Source organism: Phaethon aethereus, assembly GCF_964289735.1.
Source record: "Phaethon aethereus genome assembly, chromosome: 26".
In the NCBI taxonomy this organism is placed as follows: domain Eukaryota; kingdom Metazoa; phylum Chordata; class Aves; order Phaethontiformes; family Phaethontidae; genus Phaethon; species Phaethon aethereus.
Window position 1 is genome coordinate 5,831,735 of NC_138602.1, and position 25,920 is coordinate 5,857,654.

Genomic DNA, 25,920 nt, shown 5'->3' on the forward strand with positions numbered 1-25,920 from the left:
GGCGGTCGCTGGGGACGCTGCCCGGTGACAGGCGCCGCGCCCGGAGTCTCCCGCAGGCCCGGAGCCGGTGAGAGGCCGCAGGGCGCCCCCAGCCGTGGCCAAAAGGACACTTGCCGAGGGTTCGAGCAGAAACAACACTTTATTGGAGCGCCCACGTGCCGCGGCCGCGGTGTCCTCTGCCCGCACCCAGGGGATGGACAACGCCCACCCCAGGGCTGCTTTGAACCCCTCTGGCGTGACAGACGATCGGCCGTCGGTCTGCCGCCCATCCGCATGGGTGCCGGGAGCTCCTGCGGGCCGGACCCACCCCGGTGCTCAGCCCAGCCCCATGTCATCCAGGCCCAGGAGTGTCCCCATCCCCCACGTCACTGTGGATGTCTCTGCGCGTCTCCCTTCCAGCCTTCGCCTCTCGTGGATCCCGCAGGCAGCTCCAAGGCTCTCCTCTCACCCGTGAGCTCCTCCGAGCAGCCAGCTACACACCCAGGAGCAGAGCAGTTCCCAGTGCTTGGAGGCCCCCAGGACAGCACAGCCTGTCCCCTCACAAGCCCCTCGGCATCCCGGGCAGCAGCAGCCTCAGGCACGGATGAAGGTTTCAAAAGCAGTGGCAGCCCAGAGGTCTCTGAGTCCCAGAGCACTTGTCCTGGGGCGGGGGCTGCTCTTCTCTTGGGTCTTACAGCAGTGTCCCACACCCCACCAGTTCTGCTGGTCCCTGCTGCGAGCGGGGCAGCTGATGTTCGTCGTCCCAGGGGCCAGGTGAGGCCAGCAGCAGGAAGAGCAACAGCAGCGACTGGTCCGGAGGACGGTGGGCATCTGTCGGCACATCACACTCCTATGGCAGCTCATACTGAGATCTGAATCGTTTCCACAGGCGATGAGACACAACACTGGTCACAATCAGTCCCAACAGGGAGACCGTTGTCCCCACAGCAATGGCAGGGCTCGTGCTGAATGGATCTGCATAGACACAAGAAGGACTTATAATTGCAGGCAGACTCTGCCCACGCCAGAAATACCAAGGGATGAGCATACCTCCCCCAGCACTGAGTGCAGCACTAATACGACTCACTGCAGCCCAAGCCCAAGCGATGGGGGGTACAGGAGAGGGGGCTGCAGACCACCACTCACCATCCAAGACCGTCAGCTGCAGATTGACCACCTGGGAGCGGTGGCCAAACAGGATGCACTGGTAGTGGCCGTGGTGCCAGGGCTCGACGTGGTCCAACCGCAGTGTGGAGCTGCTGCCTGCTGCCTCCTCCCGGTACTGTGAGAGGGCCACGGGGGTCCGCAGCCAACGGACGGTGGCGGTGGCGTTCCCAGCACACCGTGCGTGACACTCGATGCGCAGGGCTCTGCCCCGCGTCCCGTTGGGAGGTAGTGACCAGATGCGCAGGCTGCAGGCGGGCGCTGTCCCTGCAGATGGCCCTGTCCCCTTCTCTGCTGGGGGAGAGAGCCAGCCGATGTTGTCCGCAGCTGTCCCCTGTGCCTCAGCTCGGGGGCTCGCGGTGCCAGAGCCAGGGAGCGTGGTGGTGGCCGGGCGTGCCGTGGGATTTCCTGCAACAAGGTCCTGGGAAGCAGGGCGCTCTGTGGAGGGGGGGTCGGTGGCAGAAGCTGGCTCCAGGGTAGTCTCAGCATCGGGCTCCCATGGTGTGGTGGTCAGGGCTGTGCTGGGATCATGTGTGGGAACACTTGGCTCTGGGGACAGCGCTGTGGTGGTCATGGGCCTGGCTGTGCCGGGGCTCCCCATCATAGCCACCACTGTCCGGGAGCTCCCTGTGGAGGTGGCCATGGCCACTGGCTGCTCCGTCACAGCTGTGAACACAGTGGGTCATGTTGGCTTGGAGCTGGGATGGGGCCTCTCTGACACACGTTATCCCCATGGGGTGACAACCCCCTCCACCTGTGCCGACCAACAGCCCCATCCTCCTCCACCCCATGAACACAGCCGTCCCAGGCAGGGAGAGGCAGCGAGCAGGAGCAAACTGGCACCCCTGGCACGGCAGCGGGGACGGGGATGGGAGATTTGCAGAGCGGTGCAGAAATGGGGGCTGCTCTCATTCCAGCAAAGCTATTTCAAGCAGCGTAAGGCAATAGGGGTCGGCTCCAGCGGAGAGGGCAGCATGCGAACCCAGGTCCCCAGCTCCCGCCCCAGCACTCACCCCCAGTGCTCACAGCTACAGATGCCGCTCGGGTGAAGGTCTCCTGCCCGATGCTCAGCGTCACCTCACACCTGAACTCCACCCCTGCTCCCACCTCCTCCCCAGCCACAGGCAGCGTGGACACAATGTCAAACAGCTCCTCGTCAGTCTCCGTAACATCGAAGCCTGCCTCCTTCAGCGCTTGGTCCCCCCGGTACCAGGTGAGTGCCAGCCCCGTGAGCGGGTACACCCACCGGGCTGAGCAGCGCAGGCTGGTGGGCTGCCCCGGCTCCAGGGCAGGGGGGTCTGCCTCCAGCTGCAGCATGTCTGGGAGGGCTGGGAGATAAATTGCAGTGTCAAGCTATGATTTTTGGCACCACAGCCCAGTAGGGAGCAGGCTGCTTTGGGGATCCAGGACTTTGCTGGGGAGGCAGCAAGGGACAGGCTGGGGAATGCTCACCGTAGACCTTCAGGTCAACAGCATGCTGGTAGCGCTGCCCGTGGCAGGTCCCCTGGCAGATCTTGGTGCCCCCCGTGGCAACCACTACGCTGCTGATGTGCAGGATGCTGTGGGTGGGGAAGGAGGTGACGCTTCCCAGATTGGTGTCCAGCCCCTTCCACTGAACTGTACCCCCTGCGCAGGCCAGGGAGCAGTTCAGCTGCGCTGAGCCCCCGTACCGCACCACCGGCTCCCGCGGCATCACTGCCAGCTTGTCAGCAGGTCGCCCTGGGCAGAGGAAGGAGGAAACCGTGGGGTTTAGCGAAGGGGACAATCACCAGAATCCAGCTGTTTACAAGGCAAACAGGACGTTGGTTCCCCCATTTGCTGAGAAGTGGACGGTCACGCTCAGGTACCACATAAGCTCCATCCCCGTCACCACTGAGGGGGCACTGCCCATCAGTGACGGCTCGTTAGGGGCAGCTGAGGCTGCCCGCACTGTGCCACTGTCCCGGGGCAGCTGCTCAGCACCACCAGGCATCGGGAGTGCTGTGGATCCGACACGCCTGTGGTGATTGCCAGCCCAATGGCAGGCATTGCCACTTGATCCGCCTCAGTTTATTATTGAGATTTTCCAGCCATTTCTTGGGGAAATGAGGGCAAATGCCCCTTTGCCCCAGTTCTCCTCCTTCACCAGCAGCGCTGCTGTTCTGGCAGCGGGACAGCGGACCCAGGCCAGGCGCGCGCTGTCACTCGCGTGGCAGCGCGCTCCGCGGCTCCCAGCGCAGGGCTGCAGCACCAGGACAAGGAGCGCGGTAGCAGTGACGCACGTGGGACACGGCGGCTGTTAGGGCTCAGCAATGGGGAGACCCTGGGACTGCGCTGGCTCGCGGTGCCTTGCCGTAAGGCAAAGAGAGCAGCAGGCAGGGCTGGGCAGCATGGCAGGTTAAGGGATCGGGATGGCTCTTGGCCCCCGCGGCACTCACCACTGCAGCCCCACAGCAAGCCGAGGAGGAGGAGGGGAGCTGGCTCCATCGCCTGCAGAGCCAGCGACGGGGCAGGGCAGCAGCAAGGGCCTGTTTTCCTTCCTTCCCTCCTTCCAGAGAGCGAATCCTGACGGCTGTCTCCTTCTGTCCGCCAGCCCCATCCTCAGCCCTTCTTAAGCTCTGTAGGAACCGCCCCTACCAGCACCGGCCCTGGGGCCTCCACGGCTTTCCAGCCCAAGGGGTATTTCCAGAGGGAGGTTTCTGATTTTCTTCCAAGTTCAGCTCTTGCACAACACCCAGATCCACAGTCAAGGGCTGTGCCAGCAGCCCCAAACCCAGGAGACCACTTGAAGGGTTCCCGTATGGCTGTAGGGGCCCCCATCCCCCCCACCAGGCAGCCCTGCGCAGGGACCTGCACCCCAAGATGCAGCCAAGATCCCATCCATTCCCTGGTTCTCACAGGGCTCCACCGATGCCCCTGGAGCCCCTGGCAAACCAGCCCTTTTCACGCCGCCACAGCTGAAATGAGCCGTTGTGGGGCTGGCTGGGATCATCTGTCTATGGCAGGGGCCATCTCAGACCCCGTGCCCCAAAAGCAGGGCCAGGGTCCGTGTTCAGCATCGCCAATGACCATGACTGCGTCTGGCACGCAGGGCAGAGGGACGGAAGCCCACGGCTGCAGCGTCCGCCCGGGGCACGTCCCACCAAGACTCCTGCGGGAACATGGCCTCGGGTACGGGCAGCCCCCGTCGCAGCCTGTGCTGCCCCGAAACGTGGGGTTTGGAAAGGGGATCCACAGGGCAGAGGGAGGAGGTTTCCAGCCCCAGGCTCGGGTGCTGCTCAGCAGGGCTGCAAACAGCATTTATTCCCAGAACAGCGTGTTTTCAAGGATGAGAGTAGATGTTCCTGGGAAGGTTGCTTTTATGGTTTAGATGGAGAAAGTGTTACCACGTGGAAGGTGTTGATTACCCCACGTTGCCTAGCCCCAAGGCCCTGGCACAGCCCCAGCGCTTGTCTTCTGTCTCATGGCAGGTCTGGCATCGCTGCCTCGCTCCTGCCCAGCCTCCCATCCCATCCCGCCGGGCTGCGGCCGAGGCCCGGGAAGGTGCCAAAGGGCCGAAGGAGGGGACGTGCCCAGCCCTGTACCTCCTGTTGCAGAAGGTGGAAAGTCGGCGCAAGATCTAGCCGTTTCCCATCCGAGAACTCTCTGGAGAGGCAGCTCCGGGCACTGGGCGTGTCACGCATCCTTTCGGGAGGCAAGGTAATTAATCCTCTGATGGTCTGGGAGGCCTCTGAGCAAGGGAAGTGCTCTGTAAACAGCTGCCATCAAATATGCACATTCAGCTGAAGCCGGGTGATTAATGGCTCTGGGGTTTTTGTTCCTTCCATCCTGTGTTAACAGAGCCACTTCCTGGAGTTTCCAGTGGCTGCCGGAGCCCCCAGCCCAGCCCTGGCATGGGACAAGCCGCGGCCACGGCGGTTCCCTGTGCCAGCCGGGCTTTTCCCGGCAGCGAGCCTGGGATGCCCGAGGACGTGCACCCAGTGCCAGGGTTTCGCCTCCCTTCGCTCCCGCAGCCCAGACCCACGGCGCCCGCGCGGATGCACGAGGCCGCCCCACCGTTCCCTCCGTGGGCGATGGGCGAGGGAGGGAATGGTCAGGGCTGCGCCGGCTGCACACCCACTGCGGTTTGCAGAGGGTGAGCACCAAGCAGTGAGTTGCTTCATTAGGGGGAAGGATTGCTTCAGAGTGGCACCATGTAAGAGTTTAAAGGAGGGAAATATAGTCCTCACAGACCACCCTCACTGCTACAGGATTTTGGGGCCGGAGGGGCAAAACGCAGTTAAAAAACTTATCCAGGCCCTGGAAGCCCCCCTTGGCCAGGGTCTGATGCAGCTTTCAGCTAGGGCTCCTGCAATGACAGCCCAACACCGGCAGGTCCCGGGGGATCGGTCCTGGCCTTTCGGTGCCTGCCGGCGGTACCGGCTGCCAGGTCGATGCCTAGTGCCAGGGGCTGTGGGGCTGCACAGCTCTGCCTGTGAGCCAGGGCTGCGGCTGTTGGGGACCGGACTGATGTTCCTACAAAAGGCGGCTCTCCATGAGCTCTCGGCATCGCACTCCGAGCCCCTGAGTGCCCCTTAATATGATGCTTCAGGTGAGAGAAGAAAGACCCCATAAATCAGTGTCTGAAACAGAGTTGAGCGCTTACTGAGCAAGCCTTTCTTTTAAAAAGAAGCTTTCCCAGACCAGTCATCAGGAGATTAATGGCTACCAGAAAGTCGAGCGCTTCATGATGCACTTCCTCCCGTTTGGGACTCATGGAGCATTCGACGCCTCGAGCGCCCAGGAGCTGCCCTGGCCTCCGCTGTGTGGGCGGACGGGCAACGCGGATCACAGAGGAAATCGGAGTTACGGAAACCCAATAAACCTCCTGCGTCACGAGGGCCAGCGCTAACAGCACGGTTGCCGAGCCAGGGAGAGGTCAGGGGACTCGTCCAAGCTCGGGGCAATGTGGCAGCAGGCCCCTGAGGCAGCTCTTGCAGGTTTGGCCCCGAGCTCCCCCGCGCCCGCGGGTAGCGACCCACCGCAGTTCCTGCTCCACCACCTGCTCGAGGTCTCTCCTTTAACAGACTCAGAGGACCTTCCCTCTGTCCCGGGCGCGCGTGCCGGCAGCCCCCCGCGCCAAACACGGCGAGGAGGGATCGACCGCAGAGACAGGGCAGAAGGAGCAAGCTTAGGCACCGGGACAGTTTTCCACCCAACAGGAAACCTGTCGGGTCAGAGTGAGGGGAACGATGGTTTTCAAGAAAGAGAAGCCCAAGTGCTTTTCCTGGAAGCTGCTCGTGCTTCCTCCTGAGGGGCAGGAGCAGGGGGCTCTCGGGGGCAACGCTTGGGCCACAGGCGTTCCTCAGGAAGCAAACGGTTCGGCGGGGAAGAGACAAACCGCAGAGGGATGAGCGCTGGCCCCCAGCACAGGATACGGCCAGGCCCCGCCAGTGGCGCCGGAGCCCCTCGGGCTGGCGTGTAGCCCCGGGCTGTCACCACCGGCACTTGCCAACCCCGATACCAGATATGACAGGCAGCAGGGCTGGAGTAGATGCTAATGAGGACGACTGGAACACGTCGAAGGCTTTCTGCATGGTGCAAAACACGGGAACCCCACCGCAGGGAGGTTCCTCCTGCAGACCAGCTCTGCCCTCGCTCAGCGACGCGGCCTTGGCGTCCCCATCGCAGCGATGTCAGGCTGCGCACGCCACCCGAATGACCACCATGCCGAGGAGAGGACAGACAACAACATACTGTATTGAAATACCTTCCCTTTTTCTCCAGTGATGCACAGTGAGACAAGCTGAGGGTTCTTTCCCAAATAAAGATGAAACAAAACCCCAAAAACTAAAAACTAAGCTCAAGCCCAGAGGAAATAAACAGAAAAGGCAATATATTGTAGAATAGATGGCTTCTGTTTCCAGCTCATTACAGGATACGGGCCATCAAACTCCAGATCCTATCCAAGAGCTGACTTGGATGTGTTTATAGTGTTGCGATTATTTTGTTCACTCAGCACCACCCTCAAACACCAAAAGAAGTGTTTAAATGAGTAAGATAAGATCTAAATTAAGCCTGGATGGAAACGAAGACAATGGAGTCCGGGATGCTGAAAACCAGCCCTGGGAGGAGGCTCCAGTGGGGCAGGTGCTGGTGTGGGAAGGTGGGAGCCGTCTGGGGTGGGGATGGGGCCGGGGCTGGGGCCAGGCAGCCCTGGCCCAGCTCACACAGACCCGCCGGCAAGTCTTCACCCGCCGAGGGCGACAGCTACGGCGCTGCGGCACTGGCCCGCTACACACAGCGAACCACATCGCTCCTCCGGAGCATTTTGCTGCTCGGCCCGATATTGTAAACGTTGTCCTACCCAAACTGCCCAAAACCTGCTTCCTCTTGGACAAGCACTCGGCCCCCATCCGGGCCGATGAGCAGCGGGGTCAGGGCTCAAAATTTTATGCTTGAGCACTGGAGAAGATAAACCTGTTAAGGTACTGCTATTTTAATACTCCAGTGGAAACCTGGATAGCTATTTTAGAATCAAGGGTGAATGTGAATTGGTTCCAAGTACTTCTTGCTCTAGAATACTTTAGGTTTAAGGAATTGGTGGAAATAATTCAACAGCTTGTGCCCATTCGAGACAGGAGGTCGCTTTACAAGGCCTGACGCACAGTCCCTTGTAACAACCTCTTCAGCACAACTTAGGAGGGTCGAGGTGTGCTGGGCAGAAGCACAGGGCAGGCTCGGAAAGCTGTCTTGTAACACAGGCCAGGGAGAAGGATGAGGACAGAGAACGTCAATACAACAGGAAAGCAGCAGTTTAATAAATAATCCATTGGAGGGAGAGATTAGCCAGTTCTAAACACAACCTGAACTGAAATAAATACATTTCATCGTTAGCTTAAAAAAAAAAAAAACAAACAAAACCCCAGAAATGCACACAATAGTAAACTTTGAGAGCAGAGGTACTACCCTTCTTCAGTGAAAGTGGGCTTCCTCCATGCCCAAACTTTTTAAAGATAATCAAGTATGTTAGCAGTCATTCAAGTGCAGAGAAAATAATAAAAAACAATGAAGTAAGAAGTTACTATTTTGCAAAAGTAATGTCAAAAGAGAAAGCAATGGTTTAACGCAGGTTTTTTATAATGCAAAAAGATCAGTTTAATCTCACTTGAACTGCTGCCATTAATACTGGAACTGCAGAAGAAGGGCAATTAAGCCAATTTTTGCCTTATGTTTGGGGCATTGCTGTTACTGACCTGAATTATGAGTCACTGCAGACAAATTATGGGAGTACTGATGTTAAACAGCCAGGCTCAGGCACTACACAGCAGATCAAGGGGATTTTAAGAAAATGCTCATTTAAAAAAGTTGCGTTTTCATATAAAGTAACAAAAATTGGCAAAACTAGCTGAATGCTCCAAACAGATGTTCCAGTCTCCACGTGGGATGCTGCAGAATCACCAGCCCTTCAGAATGAGACATTCGTCATTCAGGTCCGGTAATTTCAGCTCTGTCCCTGCTTGGCCCAAGTCCTCCTCTGTCACTTAAAGGCAGAATGGTGGGTGGGTCACATCCCTACGCCGACGGGGAGGGGAGTTACCTGGGGCTGAGGCCCCCACCGAACCAGGTGAAAGGAACTCCAAAACCATGGAAAGAAACCCCTGCCTGCTTCCAGCGCCAGGAACAAGTGACACCTCTGGGGCAGGTGAGCAGCCCTGCCCCACGGGGAGCCCTGGTTCCCAGAGCAGGTCCACGCGCTGCGGGCGCCTAGGCTCGGGGCCACATCGCGTCCCAGGGCCAGTCCCCGTGCCAGCGAGAGGCCCCTGTGCCAGCACAGCAAAGGACCAATGTACAAATCGCCTTCACGCCGATAGCGGTGCTTGCAGCGTACTCTGACGCTGCAGCCACCGTAATGCTGTAACACCCTGGCAGCCGAAGAAACTTGCGCTGCGGTGGAGCCTTCCACACAGGCTGCAGCCCACATACACAGCAGTAACATGCAGCATCACCTGGCCCCGAGCTCAGCGCTGAGAAAGTGACCAAAATACTCCAGGTCCACTACTCATGAGCTGGGGGATGTCAGCATCACTGCAAACTTGGGTATCGTGTTGCGACAGACCAAAGAGGGAACCTCATCCGCTTAGTTCTGCTGTCTGAAGGGCAGGAGAGGCTAAGACACAGCAGGCAGCAGCAGTGGTGAGGGGGAATGGGACTAGAAACACATTGGTTTCAATAAACTATTCAATAAAGGAAAGAACTTTTAAAAATATATCTCTATATCATATAAATTATGCTTGTCTTTTTTGTAACGTGCCACTATATTCTACCCGTGAAGCTCCGAGTTCCTCAGTGCGAATGAGGCAACAATTCGCTGTTTCGTTTCACCTCATTTGTGTGTGAGGGACAAACCTACTTCAGTTCAGTTTAATACAGTGTAAATAAATGCATCACCAGATGTACTTGGTAAAGCTCCAGTCTAAAAAAGGCATTTTTGTGAGCAATACTGATTTGGGATTGCTGCCTGGAAGTTTAAGTGACTGGATTTCCTTCATGAAAGAAGCTTGCTGTGCACGCAGTACAGACCATCCCAATAACGTCTGGGAATTTGGAGCATGACCACAATGAGCTTGGGAAAACTGGAGTCACCGCAGGTCACTGAGACTTTCTGCTAGCTCTGTTCTTCAGTCCTGCAATTAGATCCGCATCAGCAAACCCTCAGTGTCCAAGGTGGCTGCCCTCTGCACAGACAATAACCTACTCTGGGTACCAGGCTGGATTAATGCAAAACAAACTGTGATTATTTCACCTAAATGTCCACCTCCAAAAACTAACTGGTCCAGAAAATTGGTAAACAGACATTATATTATTAGTTCAGCCCAGTCGAGGCAGGCAGAGGTTCCGAGCTCTTAATAACTGACAGGCGTTTAAGAGACCTACACGAAATTGCAGCTCTCGATCTGTCCAAAGCCAACATTAACCAGCCTTCATGCTGACAAGTGTACAGAAGAGGTCAGATGCTAAATACACCCTGGAGCTCATGTCCCCTCGAGCGGGCAGAGCAGGGTATAGACTGTGCTTTCCCCTGCTTGTGCCGGTTGTGGGTCACAGACTGAGCTCTCCAGGGTCACCCCGTTGGTGTTTTCCATTAAACCCACAGGCAAATGGCATTTGCAGTCACTGCTGCACAGGCACAGCATCAGCCACCATTACCTGTTTGCAAAGACCAAGACATTAAGTGACAGTGCTCCCTCCCTCTCGGCCCGTCTTCCCTAGGTTACCTGTCCCAAACCTACAGAGAAGGGATCCCAGCCAGAGAAGAGCTGTGGCACATACCCCACTCTGAGACAGGAGTATTTTTGGCCACTGTATCCTCAATTCCCTTAACAACTAATTTCTTAAGTGTTCCTCATTTGGTCATTACTACCCCAGCAATTGCTCAATGCTATTACTTCTGATCTTACTCAAGTAAGAACAATTGTTTCCTGCCCTCTGCCGTATCTCTACGTATCTATAAACAACCAAGTGTTCCCTACACGTTTGTCATAGCTTCTTTCACAACGCTCTTTCTAAACAGAGCTGAACCTGCAGCAGGGGTTGCAATTCCGTTTTTCATCAAAACAAAAGCCTTCATAGCAGGCTCAGAAATGCTACATGGAATCCAAACCTGTAAGTTCAAATCAACTGCAATCATCGCCATCAGGATCTTCTGAACTGCGAAAAAACAAGCTACAGTCATTATCTCGTTTTAGTATCAGATGGCAAGAGCCTGGGAAAAAAATCAACATGCTTTATAAAAGTGCTCAGGATAAACAGCTATTTCTTTGACCTTTCTCTCAGGAAACCATGCAGCAGAGTTTAGTTGTTTCTCCAACCTCTCAGAGAACTGTATTTTCTAAACCCTTACAGTTCCAGAAGGAGATTTCTGAAAAATCCTTCTACCTACTACCTATGGAGGTAGCAACAGACAAATGTTCTATCAGTGTAACAAAAAAAAAAGAAAAAACAAACAAATACAAACAATGTTGACCATCTAAGCATTTGTAATTCATGTAGTTGCCCTTCCCTCATCTGCCCATTCTGCCTTGTGTCAGTTGCAACTTTACTTCTTAGTTTTTCTTCTCTTCATCAGAACATTAAGTTAGTAGATTTTTCTTTTTTTTGGGTCTCAGTTTCACATGGGCCAGAATGGGCAAATTCATCAGATCCTCAAGCAGTGAGGATCTGCTCACAGTTGACTACACTATCTGTTCTTCATACATGCACACACTTTTTACTTGGTGTACTACCACAGCACAGGCTGCACATACTGCACATGACAGCCGTCAAGCCTCTCCCAGGGCCACAGTCAGCCAGCCGGGCTATGACGGGATCAGCAGCGAGTACCAATTATATAAGGGGATGGGGGCATGTAAGAGATGCCTTGTTTTATTCTGGCTGGCAACTCGGTTCACATTAGAACAAAGACAATGCTAGCTCCTTAAATTTTCACTGGCAAGTTGAGTATTTGGCAGGTCACACCATGAAGTTCAGTATTCATGTACAAGGGCAGGTTTGCTTTAAAGAGCTATCCCGCCACTTGCAGCAGTTCAGTATCTCCCCTTTCCATCAGCACCAGATGATACAATTCCATTTTTGCACCAGCTGGGTATATTTGGCTTGAAGGGAAACCCTGTTCCTTCTTATTAGCTGTCAGTGGTACAGCCTGTTACCCCATTTCTTCTCTCCCCCCACCATCTCTCCCCAAACTCCCACTGGCTAAGTCCATCCTTGATCTGGAGCTGAGACGCAAGCCAGGTCCTTCTCTCCCAACCTCATACACTGCTGTCCTCAAGCAGGGGCTCCTTGCCATCTGATCCTCCGGCCTGCGGGCTGTGGGTATGGGTCTGGGCTCCGTTACTGTGCTTCTTGTGGCTGCCTGATCTCAGTGCAAGGTTGTGTTCTGGGATGAACAAGGCCACCAGGAGCGACAGCAGGACAGAACAAGCCCCAAACAGGAATGGAGGCCCTGGGATAATGCTGCTCTGTAGGGAGAAACAGAGGAACGATTCATGCTCAAGTGCAAGGACAGAAGCAGCCCAGCAAACAGAATGATAAAGCTGAACAGGTTACCTCATCTGTAGGGTTGGCCATGTTGGGTTTGGAGGCCTTACCCAAAGTTTCCACCTCAGCCATTTCATTCAACTCCACGTGGAAGAGATAGAAGACAAAGCCATAGAGCGCCGGCCCCAGGCCGTTACACAGACCCCGAATTCCAGTGATCATCCCCTGCACCACACCTGGGGACAGAGTGAGGAAAGGAAGATAGGCTTACAGCTTTCTGAAGAAACTTGTTTTATTCAAGAATGCTTACATGTTTAAAGACAGGATCAAACATTCAGATCTGGATTGACATGCATTTTACAGATGAAGCAGCTAGCTGGTGATTAGCTTCGCTCAGTATCAGGTTTTTAAAAAAAAAAAAAAAATCAGTAATGCTGGGCTTGCTACTTTGCAGAATAAAATGAACACGGGCACATCAAGCAACAATTTCCAACTGAACTGGAATTTAAGGCAGCCATAGCTGAGGAATCAGGGTCGAACCACAAGGTAGGCAAATGATTAAGCAGCAGTCTCCTCTCTACCTCAGGCAGGCAATACTGAAGACCTACGTGCATAATTTAAGAATTCCCTCCCGAAACCTCAGCTATGGTCAAAGACAAGAGTGTCAATACTACCAAGAATAAAGCAACACTCCGCAGTTGGCACAGATGCTCCTGCCCGCCCGTCCACCACTGACACTGAGAATTCAAACGTGTGTCAGCTCAAGCGCCTGCTGGGATGAACTCGCCTGGCAGACAAACCCCCAAGCGACTCACCCTGTTGGTCGGGGTCTGCATTCCTAGACACCATGGCACTGATGGCTGGGAAGGTGATGCTAGACATGGCAGCCACGGCTCCTGCTGCCCACATCATCCTGGGCGGGAAGAGAGGCAGTGGTTAGGAGGCAGGATCCGAGGGCCAGCCGCAGACTGGCGCCACAGCAGGGCAGCATTTCCCTCTGCCGCGGGACAGGGAGCTGCCACAGAGCCATGGAGCCACCGCGGAGGGAGAAACTTGCCAACGCCAGGAGACAAACGTGGACAAACTCTTACCAAGGCTGTGATCCGAAGCCATACCAGGCAAGCTGCAGGATCTGGAAGCCCAGCCCCAACAGGATGGTGTTTTTATTTCCTATTGAACGCATGAGAATTCCCAACACTACTGTCTGGAAAGAAAAACAGGTGCTTTCAAAGTAAGTACAAAGAAAGATGACAGCACTGGAAGAGGAAGGGAATCCCAGGGATCTCGTGCTGCTGTGAGACTGGCTGTCATGCACATGCACTCCTCCACTCTTGTAACGTTGTGTTAGAAACCAGCACATCCCTGTCCATGGCAATCAGTTTCACAGAGTAACGCAGGGCCACCCCATAGTTTACCAGTTTGTTATTCAACAAAAACCAGCTACATTCAAAAGATAAGAAAGAGGGACTGCAGGTAGCTGTCCATGGGTCCAATAATGTCTGTGTGGCCACAGGGATTCTGACAACTCATCAGCCCCAATTATCAGAAATTTTGGACATTCTTATATCCAGACTGCTAGAGCCAAGAAAAAAAATTGCTTCTCTCACCTGAGCCAATATAGAGAGAATTCCAACTACACCAATAAAGGCTGCCACTGTCTCCGAGGAAAAACCAATGACCTGTGAAAACACCAAGAGGGACTTTTCAGGCAAGAGATTTGTACCATAGGAGAAAAGCCACTCCATCAGTATCACAACTGTTGACTCACATTGCTTATCAGGTATTTAACTTAATCAACCCTACCTTCCACTACCTCCGTGCTGCCACAGGAATAAAATGGAAGATTTTCCTCTGGCTGAAGAAACAGGTTTAAATCACTGGGCTCACCTTAAATGCCTGAAAGTGGCATGGACAGGATGGACAGGCAGAACACCAGCAAGAAGCCAAGAAAGGGTCCTGGCAATGCCTACAGAGTGGTGGCCAGGCTCCCACATTTTTTTAGGAAAGCTGGAACAAGTCACTATTCCTTATAGCTTCAACTATACTAAGCTATTGGACAAGATTAGCTTCCTCAGGACATGCAACTAAGATAATATTTGTAGGCTGGGATTTCCTGCATTCAGCGCCTTCCCTCATCACAAGAGACTGACCTGTCGCAGGTACAGGAAAAAGCTGGAGTACTGGCCAGCTTCAGGAAGGTAGGAGAGAAAGACTGTGATACAGATGAGCAGCACTGTAGAATCCTGACCCACTTTCCGCAAGGACTGTAGGGAAGGGGAGTGGGGAATGAAAATAATAATTATAAAAAAAAAAGAGTTAATGTAATTAAATATTCTTTAGGTACAGAGACAGCAAAACCAAGTGCTTAAGTCACCATCTTACATCTAAGAAGTAAATGCTTGAATGAAACCAGACCAGCGTTTCAGAGGAAGATGAAAATACTGCCACAACACACCAGACCAGGGGTACAATTGCATCAACTTACACCCTAGAGTGAGGAATTTTTACCTTTTGGTTTCTCAGATTTATCAAGTGCTTTTGATCAGAATCGGTTTTTCCTCAGAGAGCCAGAATAATCTTCCTAGCAACAAAAGGTGAGGTGAAACTGCGCAAAACTCATCATCATCCTGGGAGACCTTACTGCAGCCTTAAAGGGGGCTTATAAGAAAGATGGGGACAGACTTTTTAGCAGGGTCTGTAGCGATAGGACAAGGGGTAATGGTTTTAAACTAAAAGAGGGCAGATTTAGACTAGATATAAGGAAGAAATTTTTTCACCACCATGAGGGTGGTGAAACACTGACACAGGTTGTGCAGAGAGGTGGTCGATGCCCCATCCCTGGAAACATTCAGCATCAGGTTGGACGGGGCTCTGAGCAACCTGCTCTAGCTGAAGATGTCCCTGTTCATTGCAGGGGGGTTGGACTAGATGGTCTTGAAAGGTCCCTTCCAACCCAAAGATTCTACTATCAGCAAAGGTCCTGAGAAGCCAGAAATACACAAGACTTCTCCTGACACCAATAGTACTATTGCTACGTTATGGAATTTATATACAAACAACAGGTACATTTGCATCAAGAGATGCTCTTGCTTCAGGACATCTGCAGCTGCTTTTAGATGGTTTGTAGCTATATGAAACCAGTTAGAAGCTGCTAGACAGCTTTAGATGCGTGCAGTCTGCTGTCAGCTGAATGCTGTACCTTCGATGGGGTTAATCTAAGCCTTGTATCCTTCACTTTTTGTGGAATGCATCTTCCTTTTGAGATAAATCAGCAGAACTAAAGCAAATATAAGCATTACAGCATGTGGAAAAATAGCAGCAAGATTACTTACAGCGAATGGGTCTGCTTGTTCCCAGGAGATTGGAGCTCCCCAAGAGACCGGGCGCATCTCTTCTGGCAGAGACTCTGGCACAGCCAGCAGGATGAAACCAATATCCAGCAAAGCAACACCTGAAGCTAGCACAACCACCAATGTATCGCCGTAGGCTTGGGAAAGGTACGCACCAATTGCTGGGCTTGTGACCAGACTAGCAGCAAATGTGGCTGACACCTGGAAGCAAAAAACATTAATACATTTTCTCCTATTTTCTATTTTCTCCTCCAGAGTAACCCAAGGGTACTAGTTTTGCCATCTTTGATGGGAGATAATTCTGGTGAACAGGGAATCCTGTAGATAGAAAGATGACATGTTGTCTTGTTGCAATCTAGGCTAAGGTCTAACAAGGGAAATTAAAGCTATCCTAGCAATTCATATACAATATTTTCAGTAACTCTGTAGAAAGGACTTGATCACAGCCTTCCCCCTTTCCTGGTGGAACAGAGCTCACAGACCAGGCTGGTTTAAAGGCTAAGCAACAATACAGCCGGTATTCAGATCACATGGAAATTAGCCCTCTCCCTCAGTGCTAAATCACAAAGAGAAGACTAGGGAGACTATTATTAGTGAAGCACATATCTTTTCACTGATATTGTCCTCAGGCTTGTCAATACATCTTCCACCCTAATTTTATACCTCTCCTACCTGCAAAGCCCCAAATATTTATTTCAAGAGACAAGCCAGTTATTCAGTGCCTTACCAAGCCATACGCCGTGCTGCGTTCATGCTCCTGAGTGATATCAGCAACGTAGGCAAAAATCACAGAAAAGGTAACAGCAAAGACTCCAGACATGGAAATGACAGCAAAGTACCACCTGAAACAGGCATTGCCAAAGGCAGAGTTAGAGAGCAACCACACAGTAGTCTATAGCTGCTGAATTAGAGTCTCTCCCTTATCCTTCCTTCAGTCCATCCTACTTCATTGCACCAGAAAGTGCTCAGGAACACTGAGCTTCAGTCTGGTGACCCATGGAGTTTTATCATTTATTTTCCCCTTGCACAAAGGAAACATCAACATGCCTCAATAGTGATAACACACCTACCAGAAGAACAGGCACCAGGAGAGGAAAGACACACTCTTCCTCCCTGACACTGAACCCTCTGGTAGAACCAGACAAGTAAATTAGTCTCTAGGCTGAGCATCCTTCTCCACTGGCTGGATGACTCCACCTCATCCTCAAATGCAACACTCGCAAATCCCCCATTGTTCGGTCTCACGCTCATTCCTCTCCTCAGAACCCCTCAGTCATAACAAGAGTAAACTCACCATGGACTGATCTTCATAAGGGGAATTGGCGCACACGTGAAAAAGACAGTGAGGAGGAGGAAGGATTTCCTGCCCCAGACATCAGAGAGAGCACCAATCAGTGGGGCACTTAGAAAGGAAAGCAGACCCTAAGACAGACAGACAGGATGACAGAGAGAAATCCCTCAGTCAAATTCTGATTGTCAATAGCAAGAGCTTTTGACAACATCATCTAAAGATAGAAATATGAGGAGACAATCCACTCCTATTTTCTACAAGCAGGCAATATTACCAAAACAGAACAGCTTTTTAAACTGCTCACATCCTTTTAGGGAGAAAAAAAAAAAAATCCTCGACCAGTTAGACGCTGCTAAACAATTCAATTACTTCCCGTTCTCTGCAACTGCTCAGCCTGCAGCTGTGGTCTTCCCAGGCATGCCTGTGCAGCGGGGAGTCACCGTGCCAGTGCCTAAAAAGATGCTGGCACAGCTCCATCACTTTAACATCTGCTGCAGTTTTAGGGAAAGCCTTTTCTTTTAGATGGAGACAAGACAGATCCGATGAGATGCAAAGGCCATTAAGCACAAATAAAATTGTTCAATGCTTTTCAACATCTTTCAATCCCGAGACAGGCAGGGAAGAGCCCTTAAAGTGTACATGGGAGTGCCCAACTCGCATTGAAGCAAACCTCTCTAGGGCCATTTTCTGAGATCCTCTTGCCAGAGCCAGGGCCTAACGAACCTTTTTGCCACATTCCCAAGCTAGAACACATGGCTACTGCTTGTTCGCTCTAATTGCCTCCGATTCTGCTCTGGGAAGGCTGGTCTAGTCCAAACTTACCATGCCACAGCATACTCCCCACCTTCTGTCCTGGGGAGAGCCCACTAAGGCCTGCTTAGTTCCAACTTCTATTACTGATATAAGTTCAGACGTCATCGATTTTTTGTTATGCTCCAGAATATGGATACAGGGCTGATCTCATGCTGATTAGAATACTTCCAGCTGAAACACACAGCTGTTATAGCCCCAAACCCACACTGCCAAGCAGCACATTGTTAATACGATTCAGTAAAATCAACTACACAAGCTACCCGCTATCTATGCTCTCTCAATTCTTCATTTTGCATTAGGTTTGCCAGTAGTACTCCAAACTGAAATATGAACATCTATCTGTCAAATACAGGTTGACATCAGCAAGTGACACGGATTATAATGGCTTGCCACTTCTTGCACTGATCGCAGATTTAAATGAAAGCCTGGAAGGAATATTCCTTACCTTGACTCCATGAATCAGGCCATTCATCAAGAACGTATGCTGAGGAAAAGTCTGGTGTAACACCTAGGAAACAACCAAAACCAAAACAAAAACACACAGAGCTAGTAACTTCTGCAGAATTTCCATAAGCACCTGACAGCTAGATGCCTGGAAGACCACAGAAGAGGGAAAGTGGGATACACTACCAACGATGCCACTGCCGTACCTATGTGAGGAGCTCTACCTCCCCTCTCCAACATGGGCAGCCACTTCCTTTAATACTTCACAGGTCTATAAGTTATTCCAGCACACTTGGGCAAGGCTAAGATAGTCTGAAACCTGCCTTTCTCCATCCCTGCACCATCTGATTTCCCTCTGTTTTTACTTCATATGACCACATAACTTTTCTGCTCTTCTCTCCCCGTTTTGTACTGTCTATATTTGCATTTCATACTACTGAGCTAATACTATATTTCTAAATGCTTTTGCATAAACAAAGTCTCCTTTTGCGTAGTTATCTAGATATCAGAGATCAGGTCAAAAACAGGCATGGCACATTAGACTTCAATGTCAGCTGGCATACCACCACCAGAAAATGAATTTAAAGAGCTGAGAATTCTTCCTGAAGTTGCCAAATCAGAAGTTTGCAGCTCGTTAATGAAAGGCAAATGTCCAAGAGGAGATTTCAAGTTTCTTTAATAAAGCTATCCCTCTGCACTTAACTTACTGTGAAGTTGCCTATGCTGCCTGTGTTAATCATAACTCAGTCAAGTCCTGAATGACTTACTGGTGGACTCTCCTAGGACAAGCATAACTTGGCGTAGCAAGTAACTGCCAGGAAATTGCCTCTGTGCTTTGACACCCCAGACAATGATGGTGGTAGCTCAACAAAAATCTATTTTATCCCTAAATAAGTCAGTATAGGGTAAATGGTGCAGTCTTCAGCTAAAAAGTCAAAGCTTTGCTCAACTTTCTTTCATTAAGCTCCCACTAAGCACTTTTTTGTTTAATACCTGGAAAAAAGAAAAGCAATAAGAGACAGTAAACTACCAGTAAATTCTAGTAATTTAAGGTCATATCTTTCACTCCTGCTTTCTTGAAATCCTCCAAAAGCTTTCAAAAATCCAACTCATGCTTTGCTCCAAGCTAAGCTACAATAATTAAGAAAATAAATGCCCAACTTCATAAAAAATTACCATAGCTCCAGCTTTTTCAGATACAAACCATTACATCTTGGTTCCTAATTCCTCTACTCCAAACGCCTATGTTAAGATCTTTACCCTTGCCAACCCAAGGTGAACTCTAGTCTACAAGAACCAGTATTATTCCCAGGGAAACTTACCGTTAGCATCGGTGTGGTCAGCAGCCCCCAGGCAAAGAACTCCAGGAAAATAACCACCACGGCATGGTACACGCTGGGCTCTCCAATCCCCTGTCGCTGCGAAACAGAGCTCCGTAAATAAAATAAATAAAATAAAATAAATAAAATAAAATAAATAAAATAAAAACGTATCCTGATCCACGACAGATCGGAGATGTGTGGTGGGATGCTGAAGCGTCAACTTTGACCTAAACCATTCCCGAGGTTACTCTGTGCTGTCTAGTGTATGTAAGCTCACGCTGCAGCATCAATCTGTCCAAGGTCTACCAACACATGCCTCTCCTACAAAGCTGACTGTTTTCAATTTTTTTACCCAAGAACTAGTATCTTTGATACCAATATGCTTTCTCTAAGCATGACCAAACTTACCATCCTTTCAATCCTTGCCTTAAGTACTTCAAAATGAAACATCTCAATTCTCTGCATATCCTGACAGCAGGATGTGCAACACCCCAGAGAAGGCTCTGGGAGCTTCGGAAGGCAATTTTACTCCTCAGCACCAGCTCCATCTACCCAGCATGGTGGGAAAGGCACAGTCCTTGGATCAGCTCTTAAAAAACCCCACACCTCAAGGCTTTGCCTATCTTTCTCTCCATAAAGATTTCTCATGGCGCTTTCAGGGCAGCATTCGTTCTGTCACATTTCCAAGTGCCAAATCTCAGCTGCTAGCCCAGGAGGTTTTCTCCAGCCATGCAGGAGACATCTGCATAGTCATGAGCTCACAAGGAAAACAAATTGCCAGGGACAGGGATGAAGCGCACAAGTTTCAGCTAAATTACATCAGGGAACCGCACAGGCCAAACATTTAGTAGCACACTGTGCTGTTCCACAGGAACCCATTTCTTGTATTAGCAAACCACATGATCTGAACTCACCAAGAAGTATAGTCTAGCCCTGATACATTACTAATAAAACCACCTGAAATGTCTGCAATTCCAGCAGTTTAGATAGTTTCCAGCAGTTTGAAGAGTACCAAGAAGTTAAAAAAACTTCAATCAGCTGCACAAATCTCACATCCAAAGGGATATTGGGTTTGGTATGGGAAACCTCAAATTCACAGGCATTTCTTCTAGGCTAAGAGAATGGGCTTCTGTATTTATTTCCTCACAGCTGACTAACATTTCTACACTGTGCTCTTGAGATACAAATAATTTAATGGACCAGACCAAAGATGTACCTGTATCAGTATCCTGCCTCCAGCATTCACTACTGACAGATTCTCAGGGACAGGAATTCAAGAAATTTGGCATGTGAAGAGCCATCTTTTACCCAGCACATCCTCCCAGGTTTTGACAGAATAATACACCCTTTCAGATAACTAATACAGCTATAAGTTATTTCAAATATAACAGAAGGCAGCAAGAGACTTTATTCTGCTGAAATGTTTATGGTCACAGAATCTATTATCCCGCAGACAGGCTAAGTCTGCTTAAAAAACAAATCAACAGCATCAACATGAGAGGCACCCTACCCGAGGGGGACACGGTCATTAAAAGAAGTCAGTTTCATTCCATACAAATGAGATAATGTTTTGTAGCAGAGGGAGAAGCCCCAAGGCAGCACGAAGCCAGTAATTAAGAGCACAGCTACCATTACCCACCTTGCTCCACAAAGCAGCCCTCTCCTCTTCCTTTCACCATCCCTCTTTACACTCTCAAGCAGTTAAACATTTCTATCACATGACTGCAACAAAATTAACAGCCGATCTCTCTTTACAGAGTAGGTCCAGATCTAACCTGTTCACAACTTAACGTCACTCCTTCCACTTACCAACCTCCTAATTGCGTTAAGACTCCTTAAACAATTTAGGACAGCTAATCTCCTTCAGAGCAAGCGGACACCCTACTGAACCACTCCTCTAGAGGATGCAGAGCTCCTACTGCAAAATAAAAGGATGCTACAGAAAAAAGGTAAAAATGTGCAAAAGGACAGGCCAGCACCTCATGACTGGAGCTACTTTCTCTCAAGAGAGCAAGCCCAGAGGGAAAGAGCTTGCAACCATCTCAAGGTCGGGTGCACCCACTTCAAAGCTGTCTTTGTATAGGCATGACGTCGCCACCAGCACTACCTGGAGCCTCTCACAGCGCTGCTCTCCTCCCACAGTAAAGAACTGCTCTCAAAAGATGTAAATACTTTACACAGCTTTGAAGGTAGTCTGTCATCCTCAAAGCGAGTATTAAACGTCAGCGTTGACGTCTCATGACTAGTGAATACGTGCACCCAGTGCAACAGGGAATCGGACCACGAAGCCTGTCTGGAGGAGGGCAGCCTCACACCCTGAACGAGGGCAGAGCCGCACTCCTCCACGCTTAGGGGAGACCGAAGGCAGCGGGGCTGTCAGCAGGCACTGGAGCTCCTGGCACACCCGGGGCAGCCGCGGCGCTGCTCCGGTGCCTGGCACAGCGGCCGTGCCCCTGCCTGCCCGGCGCCGCGGGGAGGAGACAGGAGGAGGGCAGCACGCCAGCCCGCCGAGCGGCATCGCTGTTGGAGTGAGACCTCATCCCGGGCCCGGCCTCCACCCCGCTGCCTGCAGCTTGCCCTGCCCCGGGCCGCAGCCTCAGCACGGCGCGGCCTGCCCCGGGCCCCACACCAGCCTCTCGCACCCCACACTCCCGCCCAGGCCTGGCCCCGAAGGCCCCACTTCACAGCCACGCATCTGCTCACCCCGCTCCCGCCCCCACGCTGCAGCCCCCAGCCCCGAACCCGGCCCCCACCCACCCGGGGCCCTCAGCCCGGCAGCACGGCACCCAGGCCCGGTACCGCGCTCCTGCCCATCCCGCGGCGCCGCTCGCGCCCCCGGCCCCTCACACCGCGCCTCAGGCTCCAGCGGCCCCGGCGGCCCCTCGGGCCTCCCCGGCCCCCAGGCCCCCGCGCTCACGCCGGCCCCGTCCCGAATGACGATCTTCTTGGCCAGCAGGACGCTGCGGTTGAGCCGCTTCTTCTTCTTCTTCTCGCCGGTCATGGCGCCGCCAGGCCGCTGCCGTTCGTCGGCCTCCGCGGCTGCCCCATCCTCCCTGCGGCAGGCCGCGCCGCGCCCAGCCCGAGCCCGAGCTCGAGCCCGGGCCCGGACCCGGACCCGCACCCGCACCGGGCGGGGGAGCGCCGGGCCCGGGGCTTCCGGGCGCGGGGGCGGCGCCGCGGGGCGAGGGCGGTGGCCCGGCTCGCAGCAGCGGCGGCGGCGGAGGGCGGCCCGCCCGCAGGCCCCGCCCCGCGGCCAGCCCCGCCCCAGTCGCCCGGACGACGGCGCTGACGGGCACTTCCGGCGCCCAGTTCTTCGCCGCCGTGCACTTCCCCATCGCTCCCCATTGGCTGATCCTCCTGTTACTGGACGGCCGTGCTGGCCTCTGATTGGCTGAGAGAGGCAGGGGCGGAAGCGAGCGGCGCTGCGCGTTCTCTTCCGGCAGGCTGGGAGGACGGAGCCGTGACGTCACGACACCTGCCGAGGGCACGAGAAGACGTGGTGGGCGGGGTCGCTCCGCGCCAGTGCCGTCGCGGCGGAGCGCGGAGCATGCCGGGACGTGCCGGTCCTCCCCTGGGCGGCCTTTCCGGTCGCCTGGCATCGCCTCCTTGTCGCCCGCCCCGGGGCGGTGGTGCCGGCAGCGCCCCAGGGCCCGGGGCCGCCGCGGGGGAGGCGGGTGACCGGCTGCTGCCCCGTCCCCTCATTAACGGAACCAGACCTGGCCCGCCGCAGCGCCGGCCAGATGGGCTGACACCGAGGGCTCCGTGGGGAGCGGCCCTGCCCCTACGGGGGGACGTCGGTCGCAGCCTGAGGTGGTGCTGGGCCTGGGGCGGCCCGGCAGGCTGTGTGCGGGCAGAGCTGGGCAGCCGCGGGGCTGGGGTTCCGCTGCCGGCAGTAATGCCTGAACCGGCAATGGCGGGTCAGCTCGGCACGTCCGGGCGTTTCCTGCTCGGCATAGCGCGGTCTCTGTGTCCTGCAGCGGCTGCTGGGCTGGTCTGGAGGCAGCGGACACCGCTCGTCGCTGCCCAGCTAAGACATGTCACCGCTGCCCGCCCCCGCTTTCCTGCCCAAAGTTTCCCTCTTGCTACAACCTGACTGAGCCCCCTTGTTGCGTGGCTTTCGAAAGCTTTACGTTTCTTCTGGTTTCCACAATGAATCTAAAACCAGGCATGTGTCGAGGCCCTGCTTCCTCCGTGCTCTCCCACCCAACGGCCTCTGTCTCCGGACAGAGCTGCCGTCTCTCTTCCCCCCTCCCGTCGGGGCTTATTTTGCCCGGCTTGCAATCACCGCAGGCGCTCGGGCGGATGGACAGCGAATGGCAGCTCTGCTCTGCTGTCTGCTCTCCCGGCCGCTGCGCTGGCGTACCTGCAGGCGCCTGCTGGCTGGAGCAGGAGCTGGGCTGGGGGAAGGAAGGTTGAACAGGGACCCACGGCCACCCCCGAGCTGGTGGCACAGGAGGCTGCTGAAGGGTTGTCGCGGCACCACCGCAGCCCCGCTCAGTGCCAGACTGGTGGCTCTGCCCTCTCAACGCCGGTGTCGCAGCCGGCTTCAGTCAGGGTAATTCCAGCCAAGCGCCAATCCCAGCCCTTTCCCTGAGCCTGATGCCAAGGGGAGCTGGGGAGGGGGCAGCTGGGCCTAGGACCGCAGTGTGGCCGCCGGTGCTGCGGCAGGAGAGCAGTACCCGTGTTGGCACCACTGGTGAGTTGCTCACATGCTTGGCTGTGTGTGCACATGTTCTCCGCTAATTAATCCTTCACAGATTGGAGAGCACTTGATGTTGATTCCCCTAATGCAGTGCCAGAGGTGTAAGGAGATTAATTAGGCACAGTTTAGAAAAATTATGCAAATTGGGTGCCACTGGGGAGTGGCAGTGCAGGGATCAGCCCTGCTCACCCCCTCCCCGGCTCGAGTTGGCCACTCCAGCAGCATCGCTCGGCCTGGGGGCTGCTGACCGGCATGCATGTGTGACCAGGGCTGGCCAGGGAGCCTGGAGGGATCTGGTGGCGGGGCAGGACACTGCCCTGCGGAGTGGTGGTGTGACGAGATGCTGCGGGGCTCCCCCTTGCCCACAGAATGCCCAAGGCTGTGATCCAGCTTTTATTTGCTGAGGCTTTCCTTTAAGTAATGATTAAAAACAGCCGGGGGAAAGCCCTTGAGGTGAAGCTAACTCTCCTGAGCCTGACAGTGGTGGTAAACGAGATGAAAATAATCCCCCAGCTACCAGGGACTTGTGCAGGAGAAGGGAGCAGCTCCATCTCCCCAGGGCTGCAGGCAAACGCGCTGCTGCGGTGGGCACAGGGCCAGCGGGGGCTGCTACTCTGCACCCAGCTTTGCTCCAGGGCAGCGGGTCCTATCCCGCACCATGGGGTGCCTGGTCCCGTCCCCACGCCACAGGATGCCCGTGGTCCCCAGAGCACTTTGCACATGGCATGGGGTAAAATGGCCGTGCCCTCCACAGGGACCCGGCGCCTTCCCTCTGGCCGACCCCCAGCCCCTGGGAATGTGTGCCCAGAGCTGCCCACACCGGGCAGGGACCTGGAGTCCCTGCCGGGCCCTCACTGGAGCCGCCTCGAGAGCACGGAGGAGCCTGACTTGTTCCAGTGCTCTGCAGCGATTTAAAAACAAAACCGAGGAGGGTGAAGAGAGGAGAGAGCAGAGAAGCGGTTCCTAATATGGCAACAGCAAATGTAATTCTATTACCTTGATTTATTGATCGCACTTAGAGCAATTACTGGCTTTCACCCCATCACCTGCCAGGGAGCTGGAGACAGAGAGGAGAAGGCAAGACAAAGGCGGCCGCGCGTTGCGCAGGGCACGGCCGGTCTCTGGGGAGGCTCCGGTTTTGTTTGTGCCGCTCGCATGGGGGGAGAGCTCCTGCCCGGCTGCGCGGAGCAGGCCCGCAGCAGCATCGCCTTTGCAGGCAGGAGCGTGGGGTGGCTTCCACCCGGTCGAGGAGGCTCCTCCAGAAGCTGGAGCCAAGCGCGTCTGCTCTGCAAAAAGCCTGTGATGGCAGCACCGCAGGGACGGAGCCCCGGCGTTAGGACTTTGGCAACGGGGGGGTGCGGGGCTGGCGTGGGCTGGGGAAAGACGAGGGCCCCCAGGGTGCCAGTGTGGTGGGGCAGCTGCAGGCCCCGCGCTGGGCCAGGGGGTGGGTTTCAGCTGTGCGTCCCTCGCCCCGTGGCCCCTCGCCCCTCTGTGCCCAGCCAGCCTGGAGCCAGCCTGCAGCAGGGGAGTCGGCATCAGCGGCAAAGCCCTGGGAATGCCAGGGCAGAGGGTGAACTCAAAAGGAAGCTGCAGCTCCGGGCTCGGTCCCTGGCTTTGCCAGGGCTGCGCTGGGCAGCTGGTGTGAGTCGTGCTGGAGCATCGCCCATCGCCTCGCAGGGACGGGGCTCACACCCTCTGCCAGAGCTCAGCTCCCGCCACCCTGGTGCAGCAGCAGGAAACCCCAAAGGGAGACCCCAGCTCTGTCCGCACCAGCCCAGCAGCATCTCACACCAGGGGGTCACACATGGCCCGGACCCTCTCTGAGCCCTGCAGTGAGCAGGATGCTGTGGGCTGGTA

At 53.9% G+C, this 25,920-nt stretch overlaps 2 protein-coding genes across 2 annotated transcripts; both read right to left on the reverse strand.

The window, feature by feature from the left end:
- Positions 1-829: 829 nt before the first annotated feature.
- On the reverse strand, positions 830-3,618 carry MADCAM1 (mucosal vascular addressin cell adhesion molecule 1; the record flags this gene model as incomplete). The annotated part of the gene is made up of 5 exons (XM_082010801.1): positions 3,561-3,618; positions 2,596-2,862; positions 2,157-2,471; positions 1,126-1,809; positions 830-954 (listed from the first exon to the last, which is right to left on the reverse strand). The coding sequence occupies exons 1-5, from the start codon at positions 3,607-3,609 to the stop codon at positions 830-832; spliced, it is 1,440 nt and encodes a 479-aa protein (XP_081866927.1). The 5' UTR covers positions 3,610-3,618.
- An 8,073-nt stretch (positions 3,619-11,691) lies between these two features.
- Positions 11,692-22,362, reverse strand: LOC309413752 (hippocampus abundant transcript 1 protein-like; the record flags this gene model as incomplete). The annotated part of the gene is made up of 12 exons (XM_082010952.1): positions 11,692-12,122; positions 12,211-12,377; positions 12,957-13,054; positions 13,233-13,345; positions 13,749-13,820; positions 14,292-14,405; positions 15,474-15,692; positions 16,219-16,333; positions 16,786-16,913; positions 18,041-18,103; positions 19,362-19,457; positions 22,279-22,362. 12 exons carry the CDS (start codon positions 22,360-22,362, stop codon positions 11,913-11,915), a joined length of 1,479 nt encoding a protein of 492 aa, XP_081867078.1. The 3' UTR covers positions 11,692-11,912.
- Positions 22,363-25,920: the final 3,558 nt, after the last annotated feature.